A 19,539-nucleotide genomic window follows, 5' to 3' on the forward strand; every position below is an offset into this window, starting at 1 on the left:
TATTGTAACAATTAAAAATTTTAAAGGGGGAGGGTATAACTCACTGGTAGAGAGCATGCTTAGCATGCCCGAGGTCCTGGGTTTAATCCCCAGTACCTCCATTAAAAATAATAATTAAAAATAAATAAATAAATAATAAACCTAATTCCCCACCTCCAAAAAAATTTTTTTTAAATAATTTTTTTTAAACTTTGCCTGCCAGCGTCCAGCCAACTTGGCTCCATGACAAGGTAGAGCCACCTGAGACTCCTGTTTCCAAATTTTTCCCTCAGCTCCTCTTTGCTGCCACTGCTGCTGAGGGACTTCTAACACTGCCTGCGGCAGCTGTTGCTGCCTCCCCCACCGATCCATCAGTCAGCACCCTCTGTCATCACGGTTATCTTCTACTCTTTAACTGCATTTTACATTCTTAAATGCCGCTATAGCAACACTAGGAGGATTTTTGAAAAAGAATACTATTACTCTACCTTTCGGGCCCTTGGCCTTCTTTTAACAGTGAAATGAGAGTAAGTGGTCTGCCTGGAACACTTCAACATTAATTCATACGTGGGTCTCCATGTTACTGCAGTATGCTCATTTCTCATGATTGCAAAATAGTCTACCGAGTGGATCCACCTCAGTTTCCTTAACCAGCAGTATTCAAATTGTTTAACAATTACTGTGTTTATTTTGTAAAATGCTTTAGAAACTTTTCAAAGTTCTTCTTTCCTTCTCTGTTAACTATTTTGATCCTCATAACAGTCCTATAGGCCAGGCTGGGTAGGGATTGCTAATATTTGTGTGCAAGGAAGGTGAATCCCAGGAGAGAGGAAAGGCTTGCCTCGGGGAGGAAAGCCCTATTCTCCAGTTGAGTTGTCCACCTGGAGGCCCCATCAGCCCTGATCTATGCAGGAGTGGAGAGGAAGAAAGCCAACTCATTTGGGCTGTAGTCCCAAGCAGTGATCTGAGGGCTGAACTTCCTGGATGTTTAAGAAAAACAGACCCAGGTTCTGATTTTGTCTCCAGCTCTCTGCTTTCTGGGAACTGGTCAGTGGGCAATTTGAGCCTGTTTTTTTCAGCTCTAGGATGGGACTGGTATTTGCCTGGCTGATTCAAAGGATGACAAAAACAAAACTATAAAATATCATATAAACAGGTTAAAGAAGGGACAAGAGCCACAGTCCAGGGGTTTGCTGCCCTCTTCCACTGTGCCCACCCCACACTTCTCCCCCGTGTTTAGAGAAAGAGTCGTCTGGGATGTACCTGAATTTCCTGTTTGGGGGTGAAAAGGTTCTTGGATAGGACAGTTGACGGAGCATCTTCTTCAGGGAACCTGATGACCACATCCGCCTAGAAAAATAAAGGCAGCCATTAAAGGCGCAGGGGCAGAGATGGGGGTGAGACTCATCAGCAGGAAAGCACTCCCAACTCATGTCCAGGACCATAACTGAGAAAGCTCCAAGCAGTCAAATCACTTCCGATCCACTAGTCGACAAATTGAGGCAGTAAAATTTTCAAGAACAAAATAAGTATTTATTGAAAATGCTTTTTAGAGCAAGAGTTCCAATTTTCTACTGGTCTGGTGAGCCCCACAGAGCTGTTTAATACAAAAATCCCAGCTGGTACTCAGGCTGTTACAGTTGCAATCAGAAACTACTCCCTGTCCCTGGGAAGTGTGATTTAGTCACAAAGACAAAGACAAAAAAAGGAAAAAGAAATGAAAATGTGCTTGCATACAAAAAGCAGCCCAAAGTCCAAGGGAAGAAAAGGAGCTTTGAATACAACATAAGAAAATGCAGCTGCCCCTTTGTCCAGCACAGGGAGCCAACCACCATTCAAGACCTACAGTTTGGCCTCTGCCACCTTTCCAACCTCAATGCCTACAGCTCTCGACCAGACTCAGGTGCTCCAGCAAAATGGACTCACTCATGCATGTCTCCCTGAAAGCACCTCAAGCTTTTCTGGAGCCCCCTCTACGCTGTGATCACCCCATAGCCTCCCAGATATTATTCTCATAAACACCTGCGATTCTACAACCCCTAGTTCAAATGCCATGTCCTTCAAGAAGCTTTCTCTCATCACATCAATCAAAGGTGAATTACGTAAGTGAAAAGCACTATTTAAAGGATAACACACCATGCAAATGTTAGTTATTAGTTTATTAGCATTTTGTACACCCTACGTATCACTATCCCCCACCATCCTGTATTATTATCAGAATTCAAATCTTAGCTCCCTCCCCGCCCACCCTGTGAGGCTATACCATATCTCGAAGACCAGAGCCTTTATCTTTTAATCTATGTATTCCCCCATAGTGCTTTGCTATAATATGAAAACCTCCTTCTAATACAACTTTTATAGAAATTTGCTAGAACCCACAAGGGCAAATTTATACTTCATTCACTCACTTCACTCAGTCACTGTTTAATTAAGCCCCTACTACATGCCAGGCCATGCACACACCCCTAAGACTACCAATGGGGACAGCACACAGCTCCTTACCTCACAATGTGTACTTACTGCCCCCTGGGTGCCAGGGCGAGGCTAAAAGGCTAGGGGAAGGAGCCCACCCCGTGGAAAGGAGCCATCTGTGTCTGACAACGGCACAGCCACTCTGGCCTGGGTCAGGGTATATGTAGGCACGTACCACATTCCAAAGGATTGGGTTCTTCAAAGTAGCATCTCCGATGATCAAGTAGAGAGTGTAGGTGCCGGATGCAGAGTCAAATTCGATCTTTCTCTCGGAGGTGTCCAGTTCAAACTTATATACATTCTTGCTGTCCGGCTCTGCAACAAACACCACTTCCTGGCCAGTCTTCTGGTTATGGAGTCGGACAAATGTCTGGATGGAACAATAACACAACCCTTCATCTGATCATTTCAAAACTCCCTCTGGGCCCAGCATGAAATCAACAAGGCAGCAGACTGTCAGTTCCTTCGTCCCAGTGGGAGCTCTGGGACCTGCCAGGCCTGCCCGAGAAAGCAGGAGGAATGGCCACCCCACCCTGCTAACTAGCCCAGAGACAAGAGATAACTTCTCGCTAGTATAAGAAATTTAACTTAGGGGTCCAGCCAATTCTCAGTGACTTGTAGGCCAAGTGCCCAGTTTGTGGATGATTTAAGCCCTTTGCTGTTGCTGTGATTTCTTCTTCCCGCCAGCCTTTTGGCCACTTTGCTGCCCAATTAACTTCTTCACCAGAGGGTGAAAAGAAGGGAAATGAGGTGGAACTGTAAGAGGCCCATTTTCAATTTCCTAGTGCCTCCAGCTAAAGATTTAGGAGAGGAGGCTTGGGGACTGATAGTAGGCAGAGTTCTCACCGAGGAGAGCAGCCTAGTGTCAGAAAGAGAGCTTAGACTCGAAGACAGATTTGGTTCCACTACTTATTAGCTGAGCAGGTTACTTAACCTCCTTGGGCCTTGATTTTGCCATCTTTGAGATAGGAAGATAGAACTTTTACAGATGTGGTATATCTGTATGAAGAGTCACAATAATGTATGCAAAGCATTTCTCGCAGGACCTGCTATATACGAGTTGGTTGACAAACATTTATCAATACGATGGTACAAGTCTAATCGCCTTACCCTCCCAGTGGCATAAGAAACTAAGGTTTCTGCACATTAGAACCGCAGCAGAACTTAATACCCACTTAGCTTTTCTCTGGAGTGTTTCAAAATAAAGAATTCAATAAGGCAGGTAGATTGGTTCCATTTTACAGATCAAAGGCACGAGGATTAAAAGAGTTGCCACAGTCAGACAGCTAGCACTGGATCCAGAAAAAATATAAATCTCATTTGTTACTCTACACCTGGGCAACAAAGAACAACCATCAAAGTATTTAGGGAAAGAGGCTCAGAGATGTGAAGCATCCTGACTACAGCAGTGCTGGCCAAGAATGGGATTTAGGAACCTGGATGCCTGATCTTCCTCCTGTCATAGGCAAGTGCAGGCAGCCGCCAGGCTCATCTGCAAAATGCCATCTCTACCTAGGAGGTCTGTAAGCCACAGTTTCTACAACAGAATCTTGGATGAGACAAGTATTCAGTTAAAGTTAAACTTCCTCACTAACTCTCCGGGCCCTACCCCTAATCCCACCAATTTAGTCTTGTAATCACTTCTCTTCACACTCTTTCTTCCGTTGTGCTGTTTGGCTGGTAAACTGCTGGGAAATGCTAAGGGGCCGAAGAGTTAGTCGTGGCTAAGCTTCCTGACCAAGCTCTCTGGAGCTCAGGTGTTAGGGGGAGAGAGAAGTGACAAGGGCTGGGCTGTGGAGCTAGGGCAGCTGCTCTGGGCCTGGGCACAAGTGAGCAGTGGCAGCTGTAAGAAACAGAAAGCAAATCCACCCACCTCAACGGTCTGCTCTGAAGCTGCCTCTGGGCACGGATGCAAGTCTGCTAGCTCTTACTAAAGCATGGCTGCAGAGACCCAAACCAAGGCCACTAGGTCCCAGGGTCTCTCCCGTCTTTCCACATTCAAAGTGTTTATCTGAATTTCCCTTCACGATACAACTGCGGACAGGGCGGGGATCAGGGCAGTCATCCTCAATCACGTGGGGTAACAGGGGTAGGAGAGGAGGTGTCTGAGAGGATAAGGGGCCATATCAGATTTTCTGGGGAGACGACATGGTTTGAAAAATCTTCTGAATAATCATCATTTTTTTATATACGAAAAACAAACATGAAGCCTACTGCTTTCATAATACAAAGTAGGCACAAGTTAAAAAGTGCTGTTTTTCAGATTCCTACAAAAAGAAAAATCTGCTTTGGCCAGAACAAAAATATACTTTGGGCTCACTGCCTGGGTTTTCCTTTTTTCAAAATTATTTCAATATATGTTTTTTTGGTCAGAAAGAAAAAAGCCACAATTAAGTGCTAATCAGCCTTAAATATGTCTTCTCAATACCAGCTAATCTCTTAAAAACAAGAGCGTATTCCAGGCTCAGCGTTATAACCAGTACGAGAGGCGGCAGGAGTGTCACATGGGAGAACCTGGCAGACCGTCAGGGTTTAGAGTGAAGATGTGAAAGCAGGAATTCGGGACTGTCTCCAGTCAGTGTTATAAACCATATTAACAACAATCGGGTACGTCAACGTTTCAGGCCAAGAGAACTGTCTGGGCTTTTTCCTGACCTGGTGAGGGGTGAGTTCAGCACCAGTGTTCATGTCTACCAGCTGGAAGAACAAAGCAAAGTTCTGGTGGCTATCTGCGATGAATGTGCCCTTGGCCTTGGCTGGGTAGGTCACCCTGAAAGAGACATTTATATAATAAGTCTTCAGAGAGGATCTGCAGCTCTCTGAGAAGAGAGGGAATACAAACATCACTTCACCGCCTGGCCCTCCCTCTCCCAACCGTATCTCCCAATTGTAACACTTTTCTGTTGTGGGCAGAGTGGAGAACTGTCTGTGGCCTGAAGCAAACTGGACTGATAAAGCCAGGACTGAGAAAAGCACAGCATGAACTTTCATCAGGGTCTAGGGAAAACGCTATGTGCAGTTGCTCCAGGCTTTCACTGCAAGGACCTAAGGATATCGACTCCACCAAGCCACGCACCAGTGGGGTTCACGTGTGCCCCTGCGGGCTCACAGGTGGACTGGCAAAATCACAAGGAGAAAAAAAAAAAAAATCACATGATCGATATTGGCAGCATCTGTGAGCAAGGTCAGGCGATGAGGGAGTAGGAGATGCAAAGGAAAGAAGGGTACTTACAGCTTTTTCTTTTTTTAATGCTGTATTTTTTTTCCTGGGCATTGTTTCAATTTATTTTTCTGCCTGAAACTGAGCTTTAAAAAGTCATTTTCTCAAAAAGCAGACTTGCTGAGAAAACTGTTCTTTTCACAGCTATCTCCTGGGATTTAAGGTGAAGATGGCCAGGGGATAAAACAAGCCAAATGGTTACAGGGCTCACAACCGGCCATATGTCATGCTTAGGCTTTTTGTTTACTTATGAGTAATAACAACTCTTCGTCTCTATAGAGCATTAAACTTTGCAAAGCACTCTCACAGACGTTAGTTATTTCAGTGGATTCTCAACAGTGCTCTCATTTCCAATGTCACTATAAAAATATCCGAGCCAGAGGCAGAAAACCTAGCCCTTTCACACAACTTGAAAGGAGTGATTGCTTGGCTCCTAGTCTCTGGCTAACATCCCATCTTCAAAATAGCCTTGAGGGTTCCCCTATTTCTTTGGCCTCTATAGCCACCCTCACTGAGTAAAACTGGGGTCTGAACTATATCCAGAAGTCTAGTTGGGCACCCTCTCCACCCATCCAATAAGAATGTGGGAGAGGCCTGAGAAATGGGCTTCATACAGTGTTCTGGCCCAACTCTGATCAATTGCTAATGGTTACCTAGAAGGTTGTGTTAAAAAAGATTCTGAGTTCAGCAGGAACAGTGCTGTGACTGACTAGTAATGCCTTCTGTGGACATGAAAAGGAATCACAGCCCTAGTTCTGGGTATCTGCCAACTCACTTCTAAGGACCTGTGAGACTTCCAACCAATTTCAGACCCACTGTGGACCAAAGGGAGTCGCCGTGAGGCCACTAAAAAGCAAGTTCAAGACTGAAGTTAAAGAGATGAATGTAAGTTAATGCATTGCTTCCTTCGTTGAGAAAGTCTTGTTTTTTAAAAAACTGTTGTCTGAACTAAATGTTGTGCTTGATGACATAGCTGGCTGACGCAGACTTACACTGAGGTAAGCTCTTCATCTCGTCGTGGACTGTTAATAAACAGTTTGCTCAGGGGCTGACCACTGATACAGACAACCCCCAGATTTGCTTGGATGCCAAGCAGCACCCCTGATTTAGTGCCAGCGGAATGGTCGCCTCCTTAATTTGGAGTACAAGCTGGATCACTGCTGACACAGAAATGACATATGGAGGGGCTCAGGGCCAAAGCGTGGTCCTCTTAGCTCAAGCCTGGGCTCTCCTTGTGCCCAGGAGGCATCCCATGTACCTTGTGGTTTTGGGTGCAATGCTCTGATCCTTATCCACAGTGGAGAGGTCAACATTTGTGATGCCAACTTCAGTGGAAATCTTGACTCTGAGCTAGAGTGAAACACAGAAGAAAATCATCAAGTTAACTGGTAAATATGCCAGGAATTAACGTACCTATCCAAATTTTTCTCTTACTGATGAGTAAAGGGATGAACAAAACCCCAGGACAGGAGTCTTCAATGATCTTAGTAAACTGACCCAGCCAGGTAGTACATCTACCTCTCCCATCCTGAGGCCTAAAAGTAACTCCTTGATTATTATTCCTTGTTCCTTTCTTTGGCTTTAGATGTATATTATTAAAAAAAAAGAAAGACAAGAAAAGAAAGTAGATCTCTTCCTGTGTACTTTAAAATAAATAAGGTGAAAAACCCTTATGCAGTAACCTTCAAACAATTTAAATCAAGTACTCAGTTCTAACGACAGCTAATGTTTATTGTTTACTACGTGAAAGACATTGACTTTATAACGATGATCTCATTTTATCCTCACAGTAACTCTGTAAGGTAGTGCTATTTCAGAAGAGGAAATTAAAGATTAGAGAGATGAAGCCATTTGCTCAAGTTCAGATAGCCGGTAAGACAGACCCAGCGTTCAAGATCCGGCATCCTGACAGAGTCCGTGTTCTTAGGCACTCTGCTGTCCACTTTCCCAGCCAACACTTACTTTGTGCCAAGCAGTACTGTAAGTTGGCCCATGAAGATCTAAGAAGCTATGGCAGTCATCTGCACGGTTCACCAAGTACTTCTGCTTTTCATTCTGAGCATGTGACAGAATTGTACTTCCCTGCCCTCCTGGAATCAGGTGTGGCCACGTGACTTGTTCTGGCCAGTGAAATGTGAGCAGAAGTGTGTGACTTCCAAGTGGAATCTTAAGAGTTCCATATGTGATTCTCTTTTCTTCTGATGTGGACATAGGCAGTGTGCAGAGAGGCTTGCTACTCAGCCTGGGTCCTAGAGTAAGGACTACACGAAGCAGAGCCCCCAGCATGACACATTAAAGATATCTCGTGTGGGCAAAAAAGAAACTTCTTGTTTTAAGCCACTGAGATTTGGAGTTTGTTACAAGCATAAAGCTGTCTGTCTCTTTTGACTCTTAACAGTGTTTAAAAATTCTATATGTTCCTTATAACACTTTCACAAAGAGGAGCTAGCCAAACCCAGTAGGTAAGAATTTTCAAAAATTAGATTAAAATAAATGTAAAATTCCGAAAGAGATAGAAAACACGCTAAAAATCTACTCGGGAAATTTTTTATTTAAAAACCTAAGTTTGAATATGGAAATTATGCAATCCCAAGGCACTTTTAAAATTTAAACATATCTGTGAGAATTCCAAATATTTGATAACCTTGAATCTAATGCTTAAGGAGATCCTTGTCAAATCTTTTGGTTTATAGTCCAAGTCAGGATCAAGGAATAGAGATAGAAGGTGGGCAAATAATTGAAGGACAGCTTCAGCATATTTCTAAAATGCACTATCAAGGTCTGACAGCCTCAAATCAAGGGCAAAGAAGAAAAATTAAAAGGGGATAAAGATAGCTATCAAGTAATTCCTTTTAACAGCCTCCATAATAACTATTTTGTGACAAGAGCCTCAATTATCAGGTTGAATAGGGGTGTTCTGTTGCTAAAACGAAAAAGAAAAAAAAAAAACCTAAATGTAAAAGATTTCTGGGGCTATAAGGATATTATTACCTCCTACTTTTGAATACACAGCCACCAATTGGCAGAATTAAATTTAGCATCATAGCTAGTCACTGAATCTAGGCAACTGAGTGAATTACTTTCGGGGGTGGGGGGTGGGAGGTCAGATGGCCTTCCAGTTGAATAAACCACCAAGGAGAGAGCTGGGATCCTCTTCTTTGGCTCTTTGGGCTCTTTGCTAAGCAAACAGCTTCATAACTCAAACAGGGCTCAAAACCAGAGCTAGTTTTGCTATACAAAGCTCAAGCCAGAGAGGCACTGACAGCACTTCTATTGAAGAAAAACTTAAGTGGAAGGCTCAAGCCAAGAAGTAGCCAAAGAGCTTTGATTAGCAAGACTTTTAGCAAGACACCCCACTGAGAGACCACTCCCCTATGTTCCCTCAGAGCATCTGGAGCACTAGGTGCCGGGGTACACAGACATGGCAAGGTGTACTTCCTATCCTAAAGGGAAACATAAAGGCAAAGCTAAATTGTAACAGACCAGGCTGCTGCTTCAATGGAGGGATGAACAAAGTGCTACAGAAGCACAGCAGAAGGAACTGTGACCCAAGTGGGCCTGGGGCAGCCCTTGGTGCGTGAGTGAGAAATGTGCAGCAGGAAGGCTTAGGCAGTCCTCCAGTTTCAGGAGAGGTAGGAGCTTAGTGATACTCCATGCTATAAAAATAGACTGTTTTCATAGGTAATTACTCTGGAGTCTTCATCAACATTAACTAGATAATTCCCTCTTCACTTCTGTGACTCATTCCCTTAAGGACTCCCTCACTTAATTTGTAAATGTGATCTTAAAATCATCATCCCACCTAAATGTCCATAAACAGGAGATTGGTTAAATAAACAATGGTATATATACATACACTTTGAATTACGGTGGAGCAATTAAAAAGAACAAAGTAGGTGTCTATGTACAGATATGGAGATACTAACTCCTACTTTTGAACACGTAGCCATCTACTGGCAAAATTGTATTTAACATCGCCTGCCAATGAGTCCAGGCAACTGTGTGAATTATGGCAGGGAAGCACTGGGGGCTCAGGGGAGGCCATCAAACTGAATAGACCCCTGAGGGGAAAGCTGGGAGCCTCTACTCTGTGACAAAAGCTAAGAATACAAATGTTTATAGAATGATTCCTTTTGTGTAAATAAGAAAAGATGTGCATACATTCAATGACGCATGCATCCTTTCTTTTCAAAGCACATACAGTTAACTGTTAATAATGGATTCCTCTAAGCAGAGACTAGACTGAAGGGATGAGAGAAGGCTCTTATATTTTATTATATACCTTTTTGTACTTTGAATTTTTTTTAACCATGTCCATTATTTTATTCCAATTTTTTAAAAATAGGCATTATCTGAGCAATGAGATTGTGTACCATATATTTTCCTCTTTATAAACATTTCTGTATTAAAAAGTACCATCCAATAAGTAGGATTTAAAAAACAATCACTCTCTCATTCAACAGATGGATAAACACAAACATGTTTAAAGACTTGTGTAAGGCTCCTCAACGTATCCTAATTATAGTGGTAAGGAAGCCATTGACTTGTTGGTTTTTACTTAGAATCCTAACTATAAAGTTTCACCAAGACCATGGTCACTAAGGCCTGCTAAACAAGATTCAACTGTGTGTTTTGTTCATTATAAGCATTCATGGTACAGACATGACGAAAGGGCAAATTGCAGTCAACTCAAGTCATTTGGGGTTTGCTCTCAGCCCTTATTTTAAAAGGCCCCCTAAGTTACAGTTTCTTTGTTGCACAGAAACACTGTAGGGCTGTTCTTGAATAGGAAACAGTTGAAAACAAGTCCTTCTGCTCCTAAAATCTTACTACAAATGGGTCTCTGAAAACATTTAAAAGAAAAGCATTTTTATGCTACTCTCTTAAAGGAAATTGAGAAATAAAATCATCGTAATTTTTTTCAAAGCATTGATGTAAAAAGTTCAGAGTAGGATCCCTGTTGGTTAGCTGCTTCTTCCTTCAAACTAACACTGCAGGATCAGTTTTTATAATAGGAAAGGGACTTGTTTAGCTACTTTAAATGCAGCTAAGTCTGCTTTACAGTGAATCAGCTAGTCCTTCCTTCGCCTGCACATATACCTCAAAAAACATTTTAATGCCAGGAAATGCAGTTTTTCTGCTGAGAGTAATAACCTCCCTGTTTAGCTCATTATTGTCAAAAATGATGGTGCATTAGGGGCAATTAATGCTAATAACAGCTTCTAAAACCCATGCTTCCCCTGTCAAGTCCAATGTCAATGAGTGCTATTACAGGCCTTCCACACCAAACCACCGTTAATGCACTCTGACCAATGTCAAGCATCTCTCAGAAGAGTAAACAGGACCTGCTGACCCACTCGGAGGCCCCAAGTGTGACTATTACTGAAATTACAAAGTAAAGTTGCGTATGTGACAGAGGTCAGAGCACACATGTGCACAAATACACACACGCATGCATACATAAAGCTTAACACAATGAAGAGGAAGACAGGAGATTTTTAATGCTTATTCCATCACCGGAAAGGAAAAGGACAGCAATGGCCTCAATGGGGGCTTCTTATCATTGTATGAGTAATAGCTATGAGCCATCTCTGCTATTTTGTACTTATTTAGTTTTTCCAATGACCACAGAAACACTTGTGCAAACACCAGATTTGATGTTACAAAAAGCCAAGCTGTTATGGTAATCAAGACAGCACAGTACTGATATAAATACACAAATACAGGTTAATTGAATAGAATTGCAAGTCTAGAAATTAACTTTATATTTATGGTCAACTAATTTTTGACAAGGATGCCAAGACAGCTCAATAGGGAAGGAACAGTCTTTTCAACAAATGGTGCTGGGACAACTGCACATCTATATGTAAAGGAAGGAAGCTGGACCCCTACCTCACACCACATACAATAATTAACTCAAAATGGATCAGAAACTTAAATGTCAGAGCTAAAACTATACACCTCTTATAAGAAAACATAGGAGTAAATTTTCATGATCTCAGATTAGGCAATAGTTTATTAGATACAACACAAATAACAATCAATGAAAGAAAAAATAAAGAAACTGGACTTTCTCAAAATTAAAACCTTCTGCATTTCAAAAGACAACATCAAGAAAGGGAAAAGACCACCTACAGACTGTGAGAAAATATCTGTAAAGTATGTATCTGATAAAGAATTTGTATCCAGAATACACATAGAAGTCTCATAACTCAAGAATATATAAAGACAAATAATGTAATAAGGAAGTAAAAAGTATACAGTTTGGAAAGGAAGAAAGAAAAATACAAATAAAATATTTTTAATAGGGAAAAGATCTGGATAGACATTTCTGCCAAGAAGATATATAAATGACCAACTAGCATATTAAAAAGATGCTCCACATCATTGGCCGTCAGAGGAATGCAAATCAAAATCACAATGAGGTACCACTTCACACCCATTAGGATGGACTAAATGAAAGAGACAGATAATAACAAGGCTTGATAAGGATGCAGAGAAATCAGAATCCTCATACATTGCTGGTGGGAATGTAAAATGGTGCAGCTTCTTTGACAATCAGTTTGTCAGTTCCTCACAAAGTTAAACACATTATCATATGATCCAACAATTCCATTCCTAGGCATAAACCTCAAAGAACTGAAAACAGGTGTTCAAACAAAAACTTGTACATGAATGTTCATAGCAGTATTATTTACAACAGCCAAAAAGTGAAAATACCCCAAATGTCCATCAACTGATGAATGGATAAACAACATGTGGTATGTCCACAAAACAGAACACTAAATTATTCAGCCATACAAATGAATAAAGTACTAATAAATGCTACAACATGAATAAACCTTAAAAATATTATGCTAAGTAAAAAATACAAAAGGCTACATATTGGATGATTCTAGTTATATGAAATGTCCCAAATAGGCAAACCATAGAAACAAAATGTAGATTAGCAGTTGGCAGAACTGGAAAGATGAATTCCACAGAATAAAGGCTGTCTACAAATAGACACAGGGTTGCTTTTTGGGGTGATAAAAATGCTCTGGATAATGGAAAAGAATCTGAAAAATATATCTATATATATACGTCTATGTATATGTATAACTGAATCACTTTGCTGTATACCTGCAACCAACATTATAAATCAACTACACTTCAATAAGAAAATCAAAGGAAAAAAATGCTCTGGAATTAGATGGTGGTGATGGTTGTACAACTCTGTGAATACACTAAAGACGCTGAATTGTATACTTTTAATGGCTAATTTCATGGTATGTGAATTACATATATCCTCCGTAAAGCTGTTATTTGAAAAGAAAAAAAGCTACTTTGTGTAGGGTAAAAGGCTTACTCTAAAAGATGAATTACCATAGTTCTAAGGGCCTTGGAATGTGGGAAAACATCTTTAGACCACTTCATCCTTTTCTTCTTTTAAGTGGTCTGAGATGGAAACTAAGCATTGAAAAAATAAGACTTGGCCTCCACCCACAGCGAGCTCTCAGCCCAATGAAAGAGCAATACATACAAGCAAACAACGGTAATACAATGCAATAAGAGCAATTACAGACAGGGTGCAAAACACTATAGCAGCAAAAATAAACCAAGTAGCCTGAAGCCCTCAATATAAGGGGAAAAAACTTAAAAACTGTTGAAAGAAAATATTAGAGAATATCTTTTTGATCCTGGAGCAGCGTAGGCTTTTTTAGAGAAGACACAAAAAGTACAAACAATCTAGGGAAAAGAAGACTTTAAAATTAGGCTTCACTGACATTCATTTCCGTGCATCGAAACAGCAACACTGAGGGACGCAATCTGATGCTTATAACTAAGGATCCAGAATACATACGGTTCCTAAAAATCTATAATAAAAAGACTAACAAACCAAAAGAAAAAGACAAAAGGTCCACAATTCACAAAAGAAACCTAAATGGCCAATAAACACAAGAAGAGATGCTCGATCTCACTAGTAACCAAAGAAAAACATTAACACAAGAAGATACCATTTCGTATCCATCCAGTAGATAATCAAAACTCCTAATACCAAATACTGGTAAGAATATGAAGAAAAGAACAATTTGGCAATACCTAATAAAGCTGGAAGATGAGCACACCCTACAACCCTGTAACTTCATTCTACATAAAGAAAATGTGCATAAGGAAATATGTACTAGAATGTTCACAGCACCACTGTTTACAATAGTGAAGATCTAAATGTCCAACAATAGGAAAATGAATAAGTCTGATTCATTTCTAAAAGGAAGACAATGTTATGAAAAATTATTCATATTTATGCATATAGCTCTAGTTCTACATGCATAAATATGGCTGTCATAAAATTAATATTGAATGAAAACAAGCAAATTGCAAGAGGCTACATACAGTATAACAGTGTATATATTTTGAGAAGATGCAACTCAATGTAATATATGTTTAAAAGTACATATGTAGCAGAAATATAAACGCTGACATGAGAACAATAAACCTCAAATCTGGGGAAAGAGGGAAGAAAAAGTGTTCAAGGAACATACAGAGTTTACATCCAACCTATAGGGTTTTATTTCTTACTAAAATAAAATAAAGGAAAAAAAATAGCAAAATGTTAGGATTTGAGGGAGCTGAGTGGCTGGTGGGTATATGATAATCATTGTATTATTCTCCATTCTTTTCTCTATATTCGAAATAGTCTATACTAAAAAAATAAAATAAAAATAAAACTCTATGGGAGCACAGATGAAGGAGCCACATTTGAACTAGACCTACAGGATGAAGAGTTCAACAAAGGAGGAGAAGAACATTCCCCATGGAAGAAACAAGAGAAGAAGTCCAAAGGCATGTGCATGTAAAGTGTATGTGAGGACCAGGATGCAGTCAAGAGCAGCTAGAGCTGAGGGGATGGGGATGCACCCACAATGAAGGATGTGCACGTGCCTTATAGAGGACCATCTAAGGCCACAAAAAGGAGTCTCGACCTCACTCATAGTCAAGAGGGGAACAAAGAAATGTTTAACCAGAGGAATAATGTGATTTTATCATGCTAGTGGTGCTTATGGAAAACTAACTGGAAGGGGCAGAGACTGAAGACAATGAAGCTAGTTAGATACAACCTACCTACCTACTTGGGATCCATCCAAGTGGGAAAACTGGGACCGGAGAACAAAGGACTCATGCAAAGGACATTCAAAGATGGAATCAACAGGACTTGGTGACTGACCAGAAGTCAGAAATGGAAAGGAAGGAAGAGGTTAAGAATGGCTGTGATGTTGGGTAAGGCACTTAAACTGGACATGTTGTTATCAAGATTGTACAGGTAGAAGGAAAGAGGTTTCACGCAAAACAAACAAACAAAAAGCAAACCTAAAATCAAAGTTTGCCATTCAAGGTGTTGAGTTGCAAATAAGGCCTCTTAATGAAAGAAACTAAAACAGAAAGAATCTAGATTTTAAAGATTCAAGATACACACTACAATAGTTTCTATCCAAATTTTGTGTTAATAAATGGACTAGGATCAGATGTCTCCTGCCCAAAAAGGTCAGACATGAAGTAGAGAAAAGGCAGAGAGACTCGAGTTCCAGAAAATAGCTTCCTTTCTGCCAAACTTTAAATTTAAGTGTTTAATATACCTGTGTTAAATAATGCCCCGCTTTTGAAAAGGTCAAACCTTCTAGCTGCCTTGTCTTTTCATTAAAAGAGAGTGTCATAGAAGCCAACCTGAGGAGCACTCCAAAGGCCAAATCTGGAATAACATGAGGGGAAAAAAGTGATGACAATAGCGGATTATGAACTATAGAGTAAAATAAATATCCATGAGTCCGAAGTGTTATAAATAATTGAATAAGTAAATGAAGGGGTGGGGGAGACAGCTTTTACTTACAGTAGAATTCCAATTAATAAACATAGAAGGAATAAAAGAGAAAAATCACCTTTTTTGCAAATTAACAATTCTTACAGGCAAGATCATCAGGGTTATTTGCAGAGTCTCAAAGCATTACTCTCCCGGACATTTAATTACAAAGCAGAAGAACAGCAACTTTACAATGGAGAAACCTAGCAGACGCCACCTTAACCAAGTGACCGAGTTTAACATCACTAGCAATGAGACATATCAACATCATTTACTTCCTAACAGGATGCACTGAGAAGGGCAGAGCATCACTTTTGGAGTATTCTTGCAAAAAAAAAAAAAAAAAATGCATGACGTGAATTTAATTATGAGGAAACATCAGACAAATCCAAAGTGAGGGACAATCTACAAACTAACTGGCCAGTACTCTTCAAAAGAATCAAGCTCACAGAAGACAAACTATTCTGAACTGGAGGAGGCTAAAGGCGCGTGACAACTAAAGGAATATGCAATCCCCAGGTTGAATCCTGGACCAGAAAAGGGACATCAGGAAGATAACTAGTGGAATTTGAATTAAGTCTATATAGATTAGTTAATCATACTGTATCATTGTTAACTGGCTCATATTGATAGTTGTATTAGAGTTATATGAGATGTTAACATTTGGGAAAGCTGGGTGAAGGGTATATAGGAATTCTTCACACTATTTTTGTAACTTAAGATTTAAATTATTTCAAAATGAAAAAGCTCCGTTAAAAAAGAAAAGTGAGTGGAAAATGACATCTGGATAGTGAAGACAATAGCTGTCACAAATAGCATGTATTTAATTATTCAGGAAAGGCACAGTACCACTTTAAGGTCCCCTGACCCAACAGAATGCATGACAGGGTGGTCACGTAGATGGAACAAAGACATGGTGGCAGAAATATTGAGAAATGACAGCCGAAAGGAGAAAGTAACATTATAAAAGGCCAGCGGCTGGAGCCGCACGCAGCTCTGCAGCCTCTAAGCAAGCTCAGTGTTCCCAGGGCACGCTGACTAAACTGGTGTTGTACAGGGGATCCACCCAAGCACAGATAGGCCGGATGATCTCAGACAAGTTACTCTACCCCTCCGAGCCTCATCTATGAAATGAAGAGAACTCCACACATCTGCTAAGGTTGCTGTAAGAATAAAATAAGCAAAAGCACACAGAACTGTAATTCTCATGTCATAGGCATTCAATAAAGGCTTCATACTGATGATCCTAAGCCAGAACAAGAAGAGGTTAAATCATATCCCATTGTTTAAGAAAGTGTAATTCATCTTAAATAAACTTCTACCCAAAAAGGTTAAAATGAAAACCACAGTGCCTGAAGGGGTAAACTTCAATTAGCCGGGAAAACCACTAATGTGAATTATCTCATTCCCACAAAGCATCAGATAAATGAGGCACAGCTTTCCATCCTGAAAACCACTTGGATCTTCAACACAACTAGAGTCAGCTACACATCTGAAACACAGTTCATTATGAAAGATTGCCAATTTTCTTTTGTACCTTACCCAGATAGCCTCACTGGTGCTATAGGTCACTTGATGCTTCTGGTCCCCTAACTAGCATCAAGCACTTTTCTAAATCTATCAAGGCCGACCACAGAAAACATCTTAAGAATATTTATACCTCAGTGGAATTATGGGTGGTTTTTATTTTTTCTACTTTTCAAAGTTTGTGTAAAATAGCGATGCTAAATTTTAATGGCAAATGAATAATTTACAAATAAAAGAAAACTCGCTACATTCAAGTTCTTGGCTAAGCCTGTCAAACAGCATAGCTCAAACCGACTATTCTCTTATCATAGTCACATTAACTTGGTTGTAAGTGAAGTCAATATCCCAGATGGTTAATGCTGTGTGCCTATTTGGTCATTTCCTTGGGTATATTAACATGGCAACGGGGATGATAAGAAAAGCACTAACCTCTACAGTATTTGCAATGTAACGGCTGTCACCTTCTACTTTGACAGAGAAGTCATAATAACCACTGGAAAACTTGACATTCACGAAGTTGAGCTCAAAAACATCCCTGTGAAGAATGACAACAGAGTTAGCAAGAATTCACATAGGAAAGTCACAGATGTAACTAAGTTACAGGCTACAAAGTGAGGCATTCCATGAGACAGTTCAGGGCTACACCACTTCACTTTTCCACTTCCCACTCACCTTGGGCCACCTCCTGCTCAATCACAGATTATAATGAGGGGCAAACTTCAAAACGATCTAAAATGACCTCCTCCTTTAAGTCTCCAAAATCTTCTTTATCATTTTCTCCCCACTCTCAGCTCCTAAAAACCCCACCTCCTTTGGGTAAGCCTTCCACAATTAAATGCAAATAGGTAAGTCTACAGTGTGATACCAATTATGTTAAAAAAAAAAAAAAAGAATAGAAATGTTCAAATTGGTGTAGAGTAGTACAATTGTAGGTAATTTTCTGTATTATTTCTACTTTGTGTGCTTTGTAAATTACATAAAAAAGGCATATCTCACTTTTAATTTAATTTTAAAATACTAATAATTTTTACTTTAAAGGGGAAAAAAGGTAGAGAATTCTTAACTCTAACTACATAGCAAAATCCCCAATGTCGTTTACCATTCCACTGATCATTCCTAAAAATGATTTTGCTTTTTAATTTCACATATTTCCTATGTATCTTTAAGACTATCTAACAAACACATTTTCTCTCTAAAACTCAAAAGTTCCCAATCTCATTAACTTACTAATTTAGTACTTACCAAAGTTCCACATAAAAATTGACCCTTAATTTTAAAAAAAAATTTACATAACCATAATATGCAGTCATTAAAGATAAGACTGTAGAAGAATATTAATCCTATGGGGGAAATTTTCCTGACATACTGTTACGGATAAAGCATAATCCTAAATTTAGGGAAATTTGATTTTATCATCTTGGTAATAACCACATTAATCTGGGTTATGCTGGCTGCAGGATAACTTCCCAATACAAATATATTGGTGCCCTGCAGAGCTCTGCTCAAAACTTACCCTACAGGGGTGAAAGACGTTTTCTGGAGGACGGTGGCTCTAGAAGCAACGGATTTAGCATGTTCTAGCTTAACAGTGGCCTGAGTCAGAGGCTGGGACAGAACGTTGGTGACCTGCAACTGGAAATACATTTTAAAATTATCTGTAGCAACAAAGGCTGAGGGAACACAAAATTTTGCTTCTAGGGTGCTTTCCCCACGGGGATCGTGCTCTGCAGGGGAAGAACCATCTCAGTTCAGGAAATCGTCGCTGACCTCTGGTCTACTATCCATCAGGGATCAAATACCGGAAAATACAGCTAGGCTGGGACTAGGGTAGGTTATGGGATGTTAGAGGTGGGGAAGATCTTAAAGGTGATTTTATTCAATGATTTCATTTTTCACATAAGCAAACCAGAGACCAGGGAAAGAAAATGACCGGCCCCAGATCACACAGCTAATGCTTCCTTCTTTCTGATCGCCTGAATGATCCACTCTACTAGTCGACTAATGTGTCTTAAAAAAAAAAAATTATTAGCAAGAAAATTACTTTAGGAAGGTATGGGCAATGGGAAATCTGAAGAAATGTAGATAATATTACTAACTTTTATTTGTTGAAAGTCAATTTTGCCAAATACCAGGCCAGGCCTTTTATATACATATATATATATATATATATATATATATATATATATATTCTCTCACCGACTGTCTGGGACAGAGAATAATCTTTCTTTTACAGATGAAGAAACTGAGGCCATGAGAGGTTACGGGACTGCCAAAGGCCACATGGTTAAGGACTCAAGCCCAGACCTACTTAGCTTCAAAAGGTAGTATTTTTCCCCTTACTCATGGTAAACTATGGTAATCAGGTTAGTTCTCCCCGCCAGTCTTTGCTGAGGGGATGTGACTTGTAAGTAGGGAGAGAAGAGGCAAATCTGGAGCACAGGGCACTTCTTCAGGAGAATATGTGTAGGGCCCTCCAAAATAGAACTGATGGGATGGATGGGGC

At 40.1% G+C, this 19,539-nt stretch overlaps 1 protein-coding gene across 2 annotated transcripts in view; it reads right to left on the reverse strand.

The window, feature by feature from the left end:
- RPN2 (ribophorin II) overlaps positions 1-19,539 on the reverse strand; it is a 50,702-nt gene that overhangs the window by 8,551 nt on the left and 22,612 nt on the right. For both annotated transcript variants that reach the window (XM_031433848.2, XM_031433847.2), the window contains exons 8-13: positions 18,550-18,668; positions 17,466-17,571; positions 6,930-7,021; positions 5,107-5,221; positions 2,627-2,821; positions 1,243-1,329 (exon numbers count right to left, since the gene is read on the reverse strand). In XM_031433848.2, coding sequence (XP_031289708.2) covers positions 1,243-1,329; positions 2,627-2,821; positions 5,107-5,221; positions 6,930-7,021; positions 17,466-17,571; positions 18,550-18,668 — 714 coding nt within the window. The remainder of the gene's footprint in view (positions 1-1,242; positions 1,330-2,626; positions 2,822-5,106; positions 5,222-6,929; positions 7,022-17,465; positions 17,572-18,549; positions 18,669-19,539) is intronic.

The sequence above is a fragment of the Camelus dromedarius genome, chromosome 18, assembly GCF_036321535.1.
Source record: "Camelus dromedarius isolate mCamDro1 chromosome 18, mCamDro1.pat, whole genome shotgun sequence".
Lineage (NCBI taxonomy): Eukaryota > Metazoa > Chordata > Mammalia > Artiodactyla > Camelidae > Camelus > Camelus dromedarius.